Raw genomic sequence first — 14,656 nt, 5'->3', positions numbered from 1 at the left:
TGTCAGTTGGAGCTTGGTAGGAATTTGTCTCTCAGTCTGGGTTGTTGTTAATAATTAGACTGTTGGAAGCCCATGAATGAGCTGTGTGAGAGGATCTTGCTTGTAATTGTGATTCTTTGGAGCTTTTATTTCTACTTCAGATTACCAATTTGTCTACAAAACTAGGAAAATGTTTTGTCCTGTTGTTTATCACAAAGACCTCGATAAGACCAAAGCTTTTGTGTCAGTTGTGCCTTTTTAGAAATTCCTCTCTTTGGAAGTAGCATTTAATGAAACAGTCAAAAAGATAAATTGAATTCACAGGAATTCAGCACTTGTTTTAGCTGAGGTTTGGAGGCCACTGGCTGAGATTATGTTTATGGTGTTTTATTCGGTGACCAAAAATCGCGCAATTTTTAATCAACTTTCTGTCCCGTTCCGAATGTTTTTAGTGCCATCTGGTGGCCGTTTCCTTCCACTGCACCAGAGCATGAGCAACTTATTTATAGCAGCTGTGAAAAGTGTTCCACTGCCCTGTGCCTCATCTTCTGTTGGATGGCTCAGGAAAACAGGCTCTTGATACATTCCACGGAAAATAATCTTGTGTTTTTATACTCTGCAGCCTCAGATCGTTCTGGGTGGTACTGCACAAACAACCACGTTGGGGACAGCAACAGCTGTACAAACTGGAACTCCTCAGAGAACAGTGCAAGGGACAACAGCCACCTCCACTGCTGCCACAGTAAGATTCTGAGAAATGTAACATCTATTTTTTTCCACTCACATATGCATGGTGTGCATATACACATACTTGTAAACACAGATGGGAGTGGAGATTAGTAAAGATGCAGGAATCCTGTGAGCTGTTGACCTTGAAAAGGTAAACTTTAATAGAACCATATAATTTACAAGGTGTGGGTACAGGTCACTTGAATTTTGATAGGTTACAAAGTGTTTTTGTTTCTGTAACAGTATTAAAGCACTCATTTAAAAGTACATTAGATGTATTTTATAGAACAGTGAATTGTTCAGCACTGCAGAGGAGAACCACTATAAGAAAGGATAAACAATTGCACTGATTGATTCAAACTGCATGTTTCCAGGATTGCAAAATCCAGGGAGAATCCATGTACTGTGCACTGCGAAACAACAGCTTTACTATTTTTTGTCCTGCTAAAACATGTATTTTCCCATGTACCATGTGCCATTCTTAAAATACTTGGTGTTTCCTCATTTCATGAAGAATCACAATTCTTTAAATTTTGGTAACAAAAATGTACAATATATATGAGTATATGAAGAAAAATAATAATCTGTCTGTTTATGTTTTAGTGTGAGGGACGTGTATGTATAAATATTACTCTGTCCTCATGAAATAAAGGACTTTATTTCATGGAGTATATGGTCAGATCATGTATTAAGAGAAGTTTGTCTTCCTTTCTCTGATTGTTTTCCTTTTACCCTTCCTGCTCAGGAAACTATGGAAAATGTGAAGAAATGCAAAAACTTTCTGTCCACATTAATAAAACTGGCATCATCTGGAAAACAGTCCTCAGAGACTGCGGCTAACGTGAAGGAATTAGTGCAGAGTCTGCTGGTAAGAAAAGTTCATCAGAAGTTGTTAAATACAGCATCTGGGCAAATTCAGACTCAAAACTAGTTCGTTGTTGGTTTGTTTTTTTTTTTTAATTCAGTGGCTGGGGTGTATAAAATTTGAGCTAAATCAAATCCTTGCCTGATGCTAATATAAAAGCTTGACATTATTAATATTTATAGAGTGAATGCTAGTATTGCTTAGCCTACTTGTTAGCAACCTTTAAGTTGTGGTTTTGTGTATTCCATCATGCAGTAACCAGAGGTCTTCAGATCTTATTACCTGAAATTTGTAGTAAAGTTGGTTACTACCATAAAGCTGCTGGTAACTAAAAATAGTGAGAGATGATAAAAACACCTAATTTCAGTGTGTTCCCAAGTCTTATTTTTTTTTTTAGTGTTGGATAGTTATAAAAATTAATTTCTACAAGTTTGTTCACTTGAGTTTTCTGTTTTGAAGGATGGAAAAATTGAACCAGAAGATTTTACCAGTAGGCTCTACAGAGAACTTAATTCTTCACCTCAACCTTACCTTGTGCCTTTCCTGAAGGTAACTTATCTTCACTACTCTTCCTTTATCTCTGTGCTTGTATATCAGCTGCAATGAACACAAGCACATCCTTTGCCATTATAGATGCAATTCCAAAATTAAGTTAAAGGAAGTTTTAAATGGTGCCTGGTTAGGCTTTTGCTCCCTTAAAAATACTTTTTGTGTCTTAGTTCCTAGAGTTTGTTACTGTGATTCATTGGCACAGTCAGTAATGTAACTTCTACCATGGTGACACATAGTAGCTCTTTTGAGAAATCTGGAAAGTTTTCTTTCTATGACTTAAGCCACAAAGCTATGAATTGATTTATTGCTCTCTTTTTAGTCTTAGAAAGCAAAGGGATTCAGTGATACAGAAAATTGTACCTTTTGGGGAAGTTTTGCCTGTGCTGTAAACTCATTTGGAGAAGCAGGAAATTTGTCATCTTTCAATGATAAATCACATTTGACATAAATTTTATAGTAGTTCAGCAAATCTCAAAATAGTATTTATTGCAGAACATTTACCATCAGTGAAATCAGTGAAAATACAACAGCACTGAATTGTAAGAATGTAACTGCTTGACTAATGTATGATTATGGGATGGAGTTGTAGGTGTGTGTTGACATTTCTGGGTTCTTAAATGCTTGTTCAACCTTGAGCTGTTCCTGAGGACAAAAACTGTTGCCATAAGAAAACGACTAATTTAAGAAGGCACCAAAACACTCTGGTCTCTGTTGAGCTATTCAGAAATCTTCCCTGGCGTTCCAGTGTGACTTTTAAGCTGTAGGACAACAGTCAAGGAAGGCAGCATGGGCTTGGGTTGTTAAATACATACCAGGGGTTCCAGGTGGGCTACATAGCCTAGATGCCCATGATATCCAGAAGGTATTGTCCCTCTGTCCTGCTTATTAAACAGGAGCAGGTTGGTATTTCTGTGTGCTCACCTTTCCTCAGGTGTGCACACACCGATCCAATGGACTGAAACAGAACACAATGCTTCTTGACAATTAATATTAAACAAATCAACCAAACTCTTTCCTTTCCCCTTTTCAGAGGAGTTTACCTGCCTTGAGACAGTTAACACCAGACTCTGCAGCTTTCATCCAGCAGAGCCAGCAGCAGCAGCAGCCCACGACGCAGGCGACGATAGCCACGATCCCGTCGGTGACGTCCGTGCTGCTGAGCTCCTCGGTGCAGCGCACGGCGGGCAAGGCCACTGCCACTGTCACCAGTACCCTCCAGCAACCTGTCATCAGCCTCACTCAGCCCACACAAGTTGGTGTCAGTAAACAAGGGCAGTCCACACCACTGGTATGTGAGCTGGAGTGCAGCATTGGTTGTTGCACAGGGGTTTTTTGATAGTTCTTCTTAAGTTGGTGGTTTGGCTCAGTCAAAGATCTGATTAAAAAAGTATAACTTAAATTGCATCTTGGTTAAAGTTCTCTTAGGGTTTGTTCTCAGATTATTTACAGGTTTTTTTTTTTTTCGTTATTATTTGCAGGTAATTCAACAGTCTCAAAAAGCAGGGGCATTGATAAGGCCTCCACAAGTAACGTTGACACAGACACCCATGGTGGCATTGCGGCAACCACACAGTCGTATCATGCTCACCACTCCTCAAATCCAACTGAATCAACTGCAGACAGGTAAGAGGTCAAGATATTTGTGATGTGCCATATTTGGTAGCAATCCCTAAACCACACTTCAGGTAATACTTGCCCAGAGAAGTTGTTGATACCCCATTCCTGGAAGTGTTCAAGGCCAGGCTGGATGGGGCTTGGAGCAACCTGGTCTAGTGGAAAGTGTCAGAGGGGTTGGAACAAGATGATCTTCAAGGTCCTTTTCTGCTCAAGCCATTCTGTGGTTCTATGAATGTCAGTTCATAAGTGCCCTTTTTGTACTACTGCTAAAATGTTCCACTGTGTAGTGCCATAGTGACTGAGGGTACAGATCTGTCAGGGCAGCATTGGCACAGAAATGGTTTGGCTGCTGGAATTGTGTGGGAGGGGTCCTGTTTTCACCTGGGTGAAATGCTGACAGAAGCTATAGAGGTCAACTCTTTGTACCAGACCTATTGCCATAACTACTTGTGACTGGCTTGCATGTGTGAGCTCTTATTGATGGAGTACAAATCCTGTCTGTCTTCTTGCAGTACCTGTGGTAAAACCAGCAGTATTACCTGGAAACAAAGCTATTGCCACTGTTTCGACACAAGTAGCTGCTGCTCAGAAGAATAAACTGAAAGAACCTGGGGGAGGCTCTTTTAGGTGAGGAACTGTATGTTTGTGCTTGGGCAGCTGAACTCAGACCTTTCTGGTGCTGAATCCATCTGGGGAAACTCACAATAACCCTGAGGTGGATTTTCGGGGGGCAGGTTTGCTTATTCATTAAAGACTTCAACAAACAGCACTGGACATACTCGTGCCAGACTGGTTTTGGCATTTAGCTGGCACTAAACCTCATAAACAATTCCTGCCCAGACAAGCAAATGGAATTCATTCCTTCTCCCAGCTCTGGTTGAGTTACTTGAGGTACAGCCTGTCTTGGTGGTGAGGGCAGATTATTATTGTTTTGTAGTAGTGATTCGTCTGATGTCTTGTTTCTCAAGGTGGTGGAACATTACATAAGAAAGGATCTTGGAAAAAACAGGAAGTACAAAATTAGTGCTCTTTGAAGTCAAAGCAATAATTTCTCATTTACAAACAAATGAGTTGTATTTTATTATATCACAAAAGCAAATAAAATGTAAAACTAATTATTCAGGTTTATGGTGGAATTCATTATGTGCAGCTGTGGTATCATAGCAGTGTGTGCAGATAGGCACTAAATGTTATGATTATAATAAATTTTCTTTCCTTTAAGGGATGATGATGACATTAATGATGTTGCATCAATGGCTGGAGTCAACCTGTCAGAAGAAAGTGCTCGGATATTGGCAACAAACTCTGAGCTCGTGGGCACATTAACACGGTCCTGTAAAGATGAAACCTTCCTTTTCCCAGCACCTTTACAAAGAAGGATATTAGAAATAGGTATGTTCTTTTATCTTGAACATTAATAAAAACAAATTTCACTACTCTTAGGTTTAATTGAAGACATTTTCCAAAGAAATTGGTTTGAATAATTAAAAGTTGCTGGAGTCGTTACCTTCTGGTATTTTCTGGTATATTCAGATGCTTGTGGGAAATCATTTGTCTTATGAAAAGTCAATAGTGTCAATGAATAGCTAACATAGATTTGCCTTCTAAAGTGATGGCGATTCAACATCAAAACTACTCAATCTGGCTGAAAGTCTGACTGTATAAACTGATAAGGTGTATCAAGCATGACACAAACAATGAAATAAGTCCAGAAGCACTTCTATCAGCTTTACTTAGTAATTTAGAATTGATGGTGGAACAAAAAGCAATCTTCAATTTTTTGTTACACTGTAGTACACAGCATTTATTAATAGATTGTCAATTTTGTTAAACTAATAGGAATTTTAATATGTGTTAATTTCCTGTTTAATCCTTGTCTGAGAAAAACCTGCAAATCATATTTAGAAAAGGGGATTACAATTTCTATGACTGAGATTTTACTCATATGTAGTTGTATTGTAAAATGATTTTTTGCAACCCACTTGTGTTTTGTTTGTAGGTAAAAAACATGGAATAACAGAAATCCATCCTGATGTAGTTAGCTACGTATCACATGCTACACAACAAAGACTACAAAACCTCGTGGAAAAACTATCAGAGACTGCTCAACAAAGGAATATTTCCTACAAGGTAACTGGATTTAATTGCTCAAATCAAATGGCAAAAATTGCACAAAATCAGCAGGCTGTGGTGTTGACTGTAATGCAGGAGTTCAGGTGCTCTTTTTTCTGTGAAATCAGGTTGTTTATTCTCTTTGACTGATTCACCTTCCATTAAGATATTAATACACGTGGATGACTGGAGCTTTTCAGCTTGCATATACAAAATGGTTTTAAAACAAATGCAGAGAAGCTGTGCCCTCCCCTTTATTTATTATGTCAAATGTTTAGTGTGTGAGTGATTGTAGAGTCAGACAGATAAAAGCACTGCTTTGAATTCCCAGGAGACTGCTATCTGACAGATGTGTGTTCCTAATAGATGCAAATGCCTGAGCAGTGTTTAAAAAACCACACAGCTCTGTGAAATATGTTTGAGAGGTTAAAGCTGTGATGATATTAGTTTAGAAGTCAAAATCTGATGATTCATGGAATAGAACAAAATGCTTTTAAGAGTTCTAGCTGGTTTGACTGGTGTAAATATACTCCTGCTATTTGTCTGAAAAGGACAAAGTGAACATTGGAGCTTTGAATGTGTATGTTCTTCCCCAGTACAGTACAAGTTAACAGCTTTGTTTTTAAGGGAGTAATGAGAAATGTATTTGCTGTGTTTTCAGGATGATGAAAGATATGAACAAGCAAGTGACGTTCGGGCACAGCTCAAGTTCTTTGAACAACTTGATCAAATAGAAAAGCAGCGTAAAGACGAACAAGAAAGGGAAATTTTAATGCGCGCAGCAAAGGCAAGTGCTCAGCTTTCACACGTGTCTGCAAAGTGTCACTTTTGACATCAAAACTGCAGAGTTTCTTCTCATTCTAAAACACTTGCAATGAAGGGGAAGGCTAATCTTCAAAGATGGAACTTGATGAATGTGTTCTTAACTAGGGCTCAGTTTTGCTTTTCATTGTAAAGCATGGGAAACAGCTTCTGTGCCACTCTCATTGCATATTCCCAAATTAAAGAGAGTCTTGAAATTTAATTTTTCCATTTTGGATTGGCAAAGAAAGATGAATTTTATAGCTTGATGGTATTCTTAAATGTAATAGAGAGAGACTAGAATTAGAATTCAGAAAGATTGTTACAAATTGGAGAAATACAATAAATAGGAATCAGTTGATGTAAACATGAATGTGAATAGTAAACTGTGGTTTTACTCAGTGAATATAGAATGAATGTGATTAGATAAAAGTACCCTAGAAATAATTCACAAAACAACCTGTGTTCTGATAGTTTTGTGATCCAGCATGAGTTAACAATGTCAAAATCCAAATTTATTTTGTTGTTGCCTAAAAAATGTAAGGGATTAACAACACTCAGGATTTGATAGGACAAGAAGAAATGGCCTCAAGTTGCATCAGGGGAGGTTTAGATTGAATATTGAGAGCAATTTAATCTCTGAAAGTGTTGTCAAGCCCTGGAACAGGCTGCCCAGGGCAATGGTTGAGTCACCATCCTTGGAAGTATTGTGTAGATGTGGCACTTGGGGGCATGGTTTAGTGGTGGGCTTGGCAGTGCTGGGGAAACAGCTGGACTTGATGTTCTTAAAGGTCTTTTCTAATCTAAATATTTCATTATTCTGAAAGTGTGACACACACAAGGAATGCAGGTGCCCAGTGAAATGGGCATTACTGATGTAAATGGTCTTGGGTCACTCAGGTGCACTTTGTTCAGCCTGCAGCCTGACCTGTGTGTGTAGGTGTAGCAGAAAATCAGCTCTGAGTAAGTGCTTGGTTACCCAGCAAGGGGAGGAATTGTTCCAAAAAGTGCAGGTCTGAGTCCTTTGTTCATATGCAAAGTGTATAATTCAGTTCACAGATCTGTGTAATTTGTGTCTTGTAATGATTGCATTTATGACATAATTGTCTGGCTACTCCTTGGCTATCTTTAACAAAGCAGAAAAATGGGATGCCTTTTTCAAAAATAGAAATGTTAAGAAAAGCAAAACTTTTACTTTCTAGAAGTTGTTTACCACTGTTACCCTCTGTGGGAGTGATAGGTGTTCCTCACTTCCTGCTGAAGTTTTTCATATATAATCTTTAACTGCTTTTGTAACTGAGTTATTTTTTCTTTCTTTTCCTCCAACCACCTCCTGCTCCTCCTTTATCAACACAGTCTCGATCTCGACAAGAAGATCCAGAACAGCTTAGGTTGAAACAGAAGGCCAAGGAGGTGAGTGCTGAGCTTAACATAAACTTTTCTTTTGGAAGTTGAAGGAGAAGTAATGACCCATCCTTGTTGTGGCACACACAGATGCAGCAGCAAGAGCTAGCACAGATGAGACAGAGGGATGCCAACCTGACTGCGTTAGCTGCCATCGGGCCCAGGAAGAAAAGGAAAGTAGATTCCCCAGGATCTGGATCAGGGACAGAGGTACAGTATCATTGTCACCTTTGGTTTTGCTGCCTCAGCCTCTGTGCAAACCTCTCTGTTCAGAGTTTTTTCCCAGTTTGTGAAAGCTCCCTGAGCAGCAGCAGTGTTCTGTGTTCAGATTTGCTCACTCCAAGGCCAGGATCAATTTTTAGCACCTGTAGTGGCACAGGGAATAGAATCTGAGGGGTCATTCCCTGATTCATGGAACTGGAGGGATCTTAGAAAAACCATCTCTGATCTAACAAGTCTCAGCTTTTTGGGCCTCCCTAGTTTTGGAAGGAGATTTTTGTGGTTATAACCAATCTAACTTGAAGTGCAGAGTAATGATGAGGTAGGTGGGGTGAATTAAGTCAGTGCTAAATTTGACAGCAGGAGCTTCAAGTTACAGGAGCTTACCTAATTTTTCTCTTCAGCAGTTGATTGGCCTTAGTTTTAGTGTCTCCACAGCAGATCAGTTTGACCAGTTCCATCTGATCAGGATGTTCTTGCACATCCTCTGTATATTCTTTCTGTTGAATCTGCCTTTTAAAAAATTCTCAGCAGACTAGGTATTGGAATGCTCAGTGTCTGATTCATTTAATTTACATTCTGGTACATGATTATCTGCTGTATTTCTAAACAAGTTAATAAACAAGAAATGGTATAAAATTGCTTTCTACATGAGATATTCAATATGGGATTACTCTAATGTTTAAAAAGAACAAAACATTCTTGAAAATTGTCATTTGTTGGACCAAAAGCTCTCTTCATTATTTGAGGATTTTCCCCTGTGGGGTTTTGTGTCTGATAGCAAGTGACAGAATAGTAATAGTTTAATAGTCCTGTTTATTACTCCTGGAGCATTCTGAACTTTCAGTGCTAAAGCATTTATACTGCAGAAAAGCCTCAAAAGAGTTCACCTTGTTTTATACTGAATTGCTGGAAGCAGTAATTTACATGTGCTTGATATAAAATGGTAGAGAAAAATCTGAATACTAGTAAATGTTATTTTTGTTTATAAAAAATCAAGCCTCTCGAGCATCTTTTAAAGTAATTTTAAGTTTTGAAATTTACTAAAATGTCTGCTACTGAGAATAAGACTTGTTTTTATATAAGCTGACAAATGACTCTATTAAAGGTTTTTAGATGTGGTTTAAAATTATGAAAATTACAGAATGGGGCACTTTGCAAAGATAGATGTGTACACAAATGAAGTTGTCTCAGAAGAATATGCTGAAGTGCCTCATGCAGAGTTAATGTTGGTATTGCTTACTCCTGCATGCTCAGCTGTGCCACCTTAATGGTCTGTTAATGTCACTTAGGTTATGGGATGTATTTTGCATCTCCTGTGAACACTTGTTTGTATTTCATCTCAATCTGACTAATTTAGTTATCTTGGATTAATCACTGGTTAACCAATTAACTACAGGTTCCCTGGAAATCCAATCTTTTTGTCTGCTTAATTAAGAAGCAGCTGCCTTTGATCTGATACTCACAGCTGTGCTTTTGCTGCTGTGTCACTTGACATTTTTAAATTGGGCTCCACTTGTCACCATTTGTATGCAGTTTGTGGTTAAGGCATATTACAAGAAGTGTGGAAAATAAGGTTTGTTGTTACTTAGACACAGTTTTGTAAATGGAAGCTTTTGATGTCTACAAATGCTGACTCTTAATTACATGTAAAATCACTTCTAAGTAGTAATTGCTCTGTTTTGTTTCCAAATCCAACAAAACAAGTTGCTGTCAGTTTGAGAGTTTTATATCCATGTGATTTTACTGAAAGTTACTAAAAAGCTTCTTAACTTATTCTATACATAATTCTGTGTCTTCAATGACTCCTGAAATTTTACCTTTGCATTTCAAGTATTATGGTCTACATAATAGAGCATATTCACTAAAGAATATTTTAAAAACAAGAGTAAAGTCCTTTCCAGCCATTCTTTCTGTTCTCTAGAAATCATATGTGAGAAAATTTAGTTAGCATCCAACACTGTCCTGCATCTTCTGATTTCCTCTGAAGTTGGTGAAAATTTGATGGCCAAATAGTCCAAGTGCCTTAAAATTTCCCTTGAAAATTCAGCATTTGAGCAGCCCTAACAACAGGATTTTAGTGTTTTGATGTTTGCTGGGTCACCAGAATGCACGAGAATCAAAAATCTCAATTTCCTGATAGCAGTGTGGTGAAGCAAATTCACCTGCACTGCCCAGAGTTCTGCGAACCCAGAGTGAGCATTTCCAGTGCAGGTTTAGGTTGGTTTGATCATTAGTAATGTTCATTGATTAAATACATTATTTTCACACCTGTTAGTGACAACCTCAGCAGCTTATTCACATGGCTCATGCATCACTCTGGGGTGTTTTTATTGAGAAAAATTTTTGAAAATTCTCCAAGCACAGTGACTGATAAGTATTCATTGCTGGGGCATGTTTGGTGTCGCGAAGTATAAAAGTTTAATAAAAAAAAATAAAAGATAACATTAGTATAATAAATTAAATTGGAGGGGGAAATGAACGTGTAGCTGAGCCTCGGAGCTGGATCCCGTTGCCGGAATAATTCATTATTTCGGTCAATGCCCTGGCAGCGCACGGAGGCTCCCGCTGGAGCTGGGCACTGCCCGCCTTCCGCTCCGTGCGCGCCATCTGCCGGGCACTGCGCGGAACTGCAGCTCCGCCCCGGCCCGCTCTGCTCGTTTGTTCCCTTCTGCTTTTGCTTTCTTCTTCATAAACGATTAATAATATCCTTTCTGTTTGTCCTGCTGCTCCGGGAGACTCCCAGTGTGTGCCAGAGGGATGAGTGATGCTGAGAGAGGGAGAAGCATTCAGGGGTTATTAGAGAATACGTGACTGTGTCTAGGAAAGCTTCTCCTAAATTCAGTCCTGAGCTTGGTTACAGCTGTTGCCATCAGAAGGGGAGCACCCTGCCATGGAGATGATGGATTCAAGGCCTCACAGTCCTGGGAACAGGACTGCTCCCCAGGTCATCCACAGCTCCAGGGCTGCCCTTGGCATCTATGCTGGAACTGTGAAGAATCCTGTCCTTTTGTTTTGGTTGTTGGGATTGCCTGTCCTTAGCACCTTCCTAAAAACACAGGCAGTTCTTTGGGGCTTTATCGTCTGTATTGAATGCCACTGAAAATTTGTGATTGTTCAACTGTTGTTAACAAATCAGAATTAAAAAGGAAATCTCAAATCTAGTAGTGCACAGCTGCCTGACTGTTACTATAGGACACAGAATAACACAATGCACACACACTACTGTCCTTAAGGTAAAAACGGGAAGTTTATTTTCTGACTCTAACATTTATAGATTTCCAAAAGTGATAGTGGATTGGAGGGTGAAAGTGCCACTTCTCCAATTAAACAAACCAACAGTCTATCAAATTTCTCCTCTTCTATAAAAAAGTGCAAAACAATAAGTTATTTACAAAAAGAGTGTGAAAAAGTTTGTTACAAGAACGTAAACATCAGAAGGCATAAAAATTTTTTAAAAAATCAAAGCAACACCTGACTGTGTAGAGTTTTTAGGTCACACATTTTCTCTGTAAAGTTTTGCAGTGCTTTCAGGCATGGACTGATTGACCTGTTCTTGTGCTTCCCAGGGATCTGGTTCGAGTGCAGCAGTCCCAGGCAGCTCTGGAGTTGGAACAACCAGACAGTTTACGCGACAAAGGATAACGCGGGTGAACCTCAGGGACCTCATATTTTGTTTAGAAAATGAGCGAGAGACAAGCCATTCACTATTGCTATACAAAGCATTCCTTAAGTAAAATGGAAAAGATCAAGGTATTTTTGACGGAGAGACGCCTGAGGACATTTTTTAATATATTTGCAAATGACGCCTTTTTGTAACGAGCGAATGGGATATTGTTTAAAAAACAACCACCTCTTTACATGGAACAGTTTTATATTCCTGTTTATAAATAAACTCTTCAGTATAAGAGAAATACATTTCTGTAACAGTGAGGATACTTACAAGGCCTGTGGATATTATAAAAGGACAATTAAATTTTAACTCATCTCTTGATTGAGTGGCCTTCTTGCCAAACAAGCCATATATAAAGACTGATGGAATCGTTTAGCAAATAACTAGCTACCCTTTGTCAGCCCTGTAGCAGTTTCAACATTAATTGTTCATTTTAGTTCAGTTTTATTCAACTAAATCCATTACATAGGCATATGTCTACAGCAAATGACCTCATTTCATTTAGCTTTTTTTTTTAAACAGTCAGTTAGCAAAGCAAACTGATTTTTTAAAAATATTTATCTTTCCCCCAAATGCTCAAAATCTAGAGGGATATACAGTTAATTTTAAACATAACCTCAATTTTAATCACATTATTGCTTATTAGAGGCCCTGAAATCCCATAAAGGAGGGTTACTTCTGAATGTTTTAGCAGCATCTGTAAAAATGCATTTTATTTGCTATAGTTTGTAAAGCTGTAAAGTTAAAAAAGGAAAAAAAGGAAAAAAAGAGAAACCTTTTCAGCATAAATATATTTTACTTGCACTGTGTTTTTTAGCTAAAGTGAAAGCTTAGATTAAATAAAATCAAAAGTTGAGAGGAATCATCGAAAGACTTTCTCAGTGTGAATCAAGTGTTGAAAAATGGTTGGTGTATTTTGTCAGTAATTGTACATAATTTTTGGCACATAACATAAAAATGGCTATGTAAACTATAATTATTTTGCTAAAAGACTGTATGCAAGCTGTGGGCCTACTTTAAAGATGTCCAGAGCAAAGTCCCTTCTTTGTACCTATTTTTTTATTACAAATATACTAATTGGTTCTTTATATTTTCAGAGGTTATTGTATTAAATTGTCTATTGATAGTACTTTTATGACTGTAAATACTTTGGCTTTCTTTGTGTGAACTCTCATGGTAGAATTTAACTCTCTTGCGTGTAAACTGAATGCTGATCAGTATTTTTATCAACACCTGACAACTGTTACACCCCTTTTATTTTGTCTCTTAGGAAATCCTGTCTTTCCATTTTTTTTTCATGTAAATTTTGCACAGTTACTTGTTCATATGTAAATATTTTACTTTCAAAAATGAAGTTTTTAATTGCTATTGTTTTATATAGGATTGAAAGAAAATTAACTCCTTTATTAAAAACAAATTTATCTGTATTTGCTAATGTATTTTTCTCTAAATCTTTTCTCCACTTGGATTTATTTTTCTTGGTGCAGTAAAAGATGAGTCTACTTGAGGGGATGCTGTTTGCTAAAGGTGCACTTTGGGATGTTTTTGTAATGTTTTGTTTTATCAGTATTTTGGATGTGTGTGATTTCATGAATTTTGGCATTTGATTGTTGTCTTAGGGGTCTTGGAGCAGCATCAGTGGGCAGTGGGTCTGGTCTGGTTGGTTTTTAAGCAGGGTAAGGTGTCTGAAACATCTGAAATATTTTGTGTTTGTCTAGTGAAGGTTTAATAAAACAGCCTCTCCTTGAGGGCAGCCTGCTCCCTCAAACACAGCTAAAGTGGTTTGCAGAAGAAGCTAGGACATAAAACACAGTTTGGAGCACAATTATGAAGGAAAATAACCAGGGACACTTCTGATTATCAACATGAAAATATGAGAAGCATCTCTGATGTTCTGCACTGAATATTTAGCTTTTAGGTTACATTTTTTTTTTTTAATTCCTCCTCTCATGGACAAATTAACCTAATAATTTTGATTAATTTGATGATTATTCCTTGCCTACAGACAAATCTGTCCAGAGGCTGCTGGCCCAAGCCTTGCGGTGAACAGGCACTGGCAGCAGGCCCATGGGAGATGAGTGTGTCTGAAATAGGATCAGCTCCTACAGGGGTGTGCTCACTGACACTGTGTGACACTGACCCCAAGACTCATTGTTTGTAAACTCCAAACAGCCTTTAAATTGTGTCATTGTGCTAAGTGGAAAGGAACACCTTTGACTTTTGGCCAAAACACTGTCAGAGCATCCCCTGAACTGTAGCAGGAGCTGGTTTAATTGTTAATCACCACTGGCCAGGCACTGCAAAGCTGCGGCAGGTAAGTGGGGAAGAAACTGAAAAATTAAAGTTATTCCATGGTGTGCTGTTCTTTGCTCTCCCTGCTTGGTAGCTTAGAAATATTTTAGAGAGGCCAAGGGAGGAGGGAGGGATCTGTAAGAGGAGAGCTCTTGGTTCTGTTTTAAATAACATTGGTTTTAAGTGCACAGGCAGCTCTTCACTCCATATGATTTTTTCTCAGTTGAAAGATAAATGCTCTTATTGTTAGTCAGAAAAGCTAGTAATGTCCATCTCCCTCCAGTAGTTCAAATTCATGGAGTTCTGGACTGGGGAATTGGCCCATTATTGTCAGTACACTGGCACTGTGAGGACTTCTCACAGCAGTTGAAAGCTTTTGTTCATTTGCTGTTGATTTAGTGTTTTATGATAAA

At 38.3% G+C, this 14,656-nt stretch overlaps 1 protein-coding gene across 1 annotated transcript in view; it reads left to right on the top strand.

Annotated features, from left to right (window-relative positions):
• TAF4 (TATA-box binding protein associated factor 4) overlaps positions 1-13,327 on the top strand; it is a 37,321-nt gene extending 23,994 nt beyond the window's left edge. Inside the window, exons 5-16 of the mRNA XM_058036130.1 lie at positions 602-721; positions 1,454-1,576; positions 2,033-2,122; positions 3,156-3,413; positions 3,604-3,748; positions 4,255-4,369; positions 4,965-5,134; positions 5,742-5,872; positions 6,516-6,641; positions 8,012-8,068; positions 8,150-8,269; positions 11,848-13,327. Coding sequence (XP_057892113.1) covers positions 602-721; positions 1,454-1,576; positions 2,033-2,122; positions 3,156-3,413; positions 3,604-3,748; positions 4,255-4,369; positions 4,965-5,134; positions 5,742-5,872; positions 6,516-6,641; positions 8,012-8,068; positions 8,150-8,269; positions 11,848-12,015 — 1,623 coding nt within the window. The 3' untranslated portion in view covers positions 12,016-13,327. The remainder of the gene's footprint in view (positions 1-601; positions 722-1,453; positions 1,577-2,032; positions 2,123-3,155; positions 3,414-3,603; positions 3,749-4,254; positions 4,370-4,964; positions 5,135-5,741; positions 5,873-6,515; positions 6,642-8,011; positions 8,069-8,149; positions 8,270-11,847) is intronic.
• Positions 13,328-14,656: the final 1,329 nt, after the last annotated feature.

The sequence above is a fragment of the Melospiza georgiana genome, chromosome 17 (assembly GCF_028018845.1).
Source record: "Melospiza georgiana isolate bMelGeo1 chromosome 17, bMelGeo1.pri, whole genome shotgun sequence".
Classification (NCBI taxonomy): Eukaryota; Metazoa; Chordata; class Aves; order Passeriformes; family Passerellidae; genus Melospiza; species Melospiza georgiana.
The sequence above is the reverse complement of the archived record's forward strand: the minus strand, read 5'-3'. Positions and strand labels throughout refer to the sequence as shown.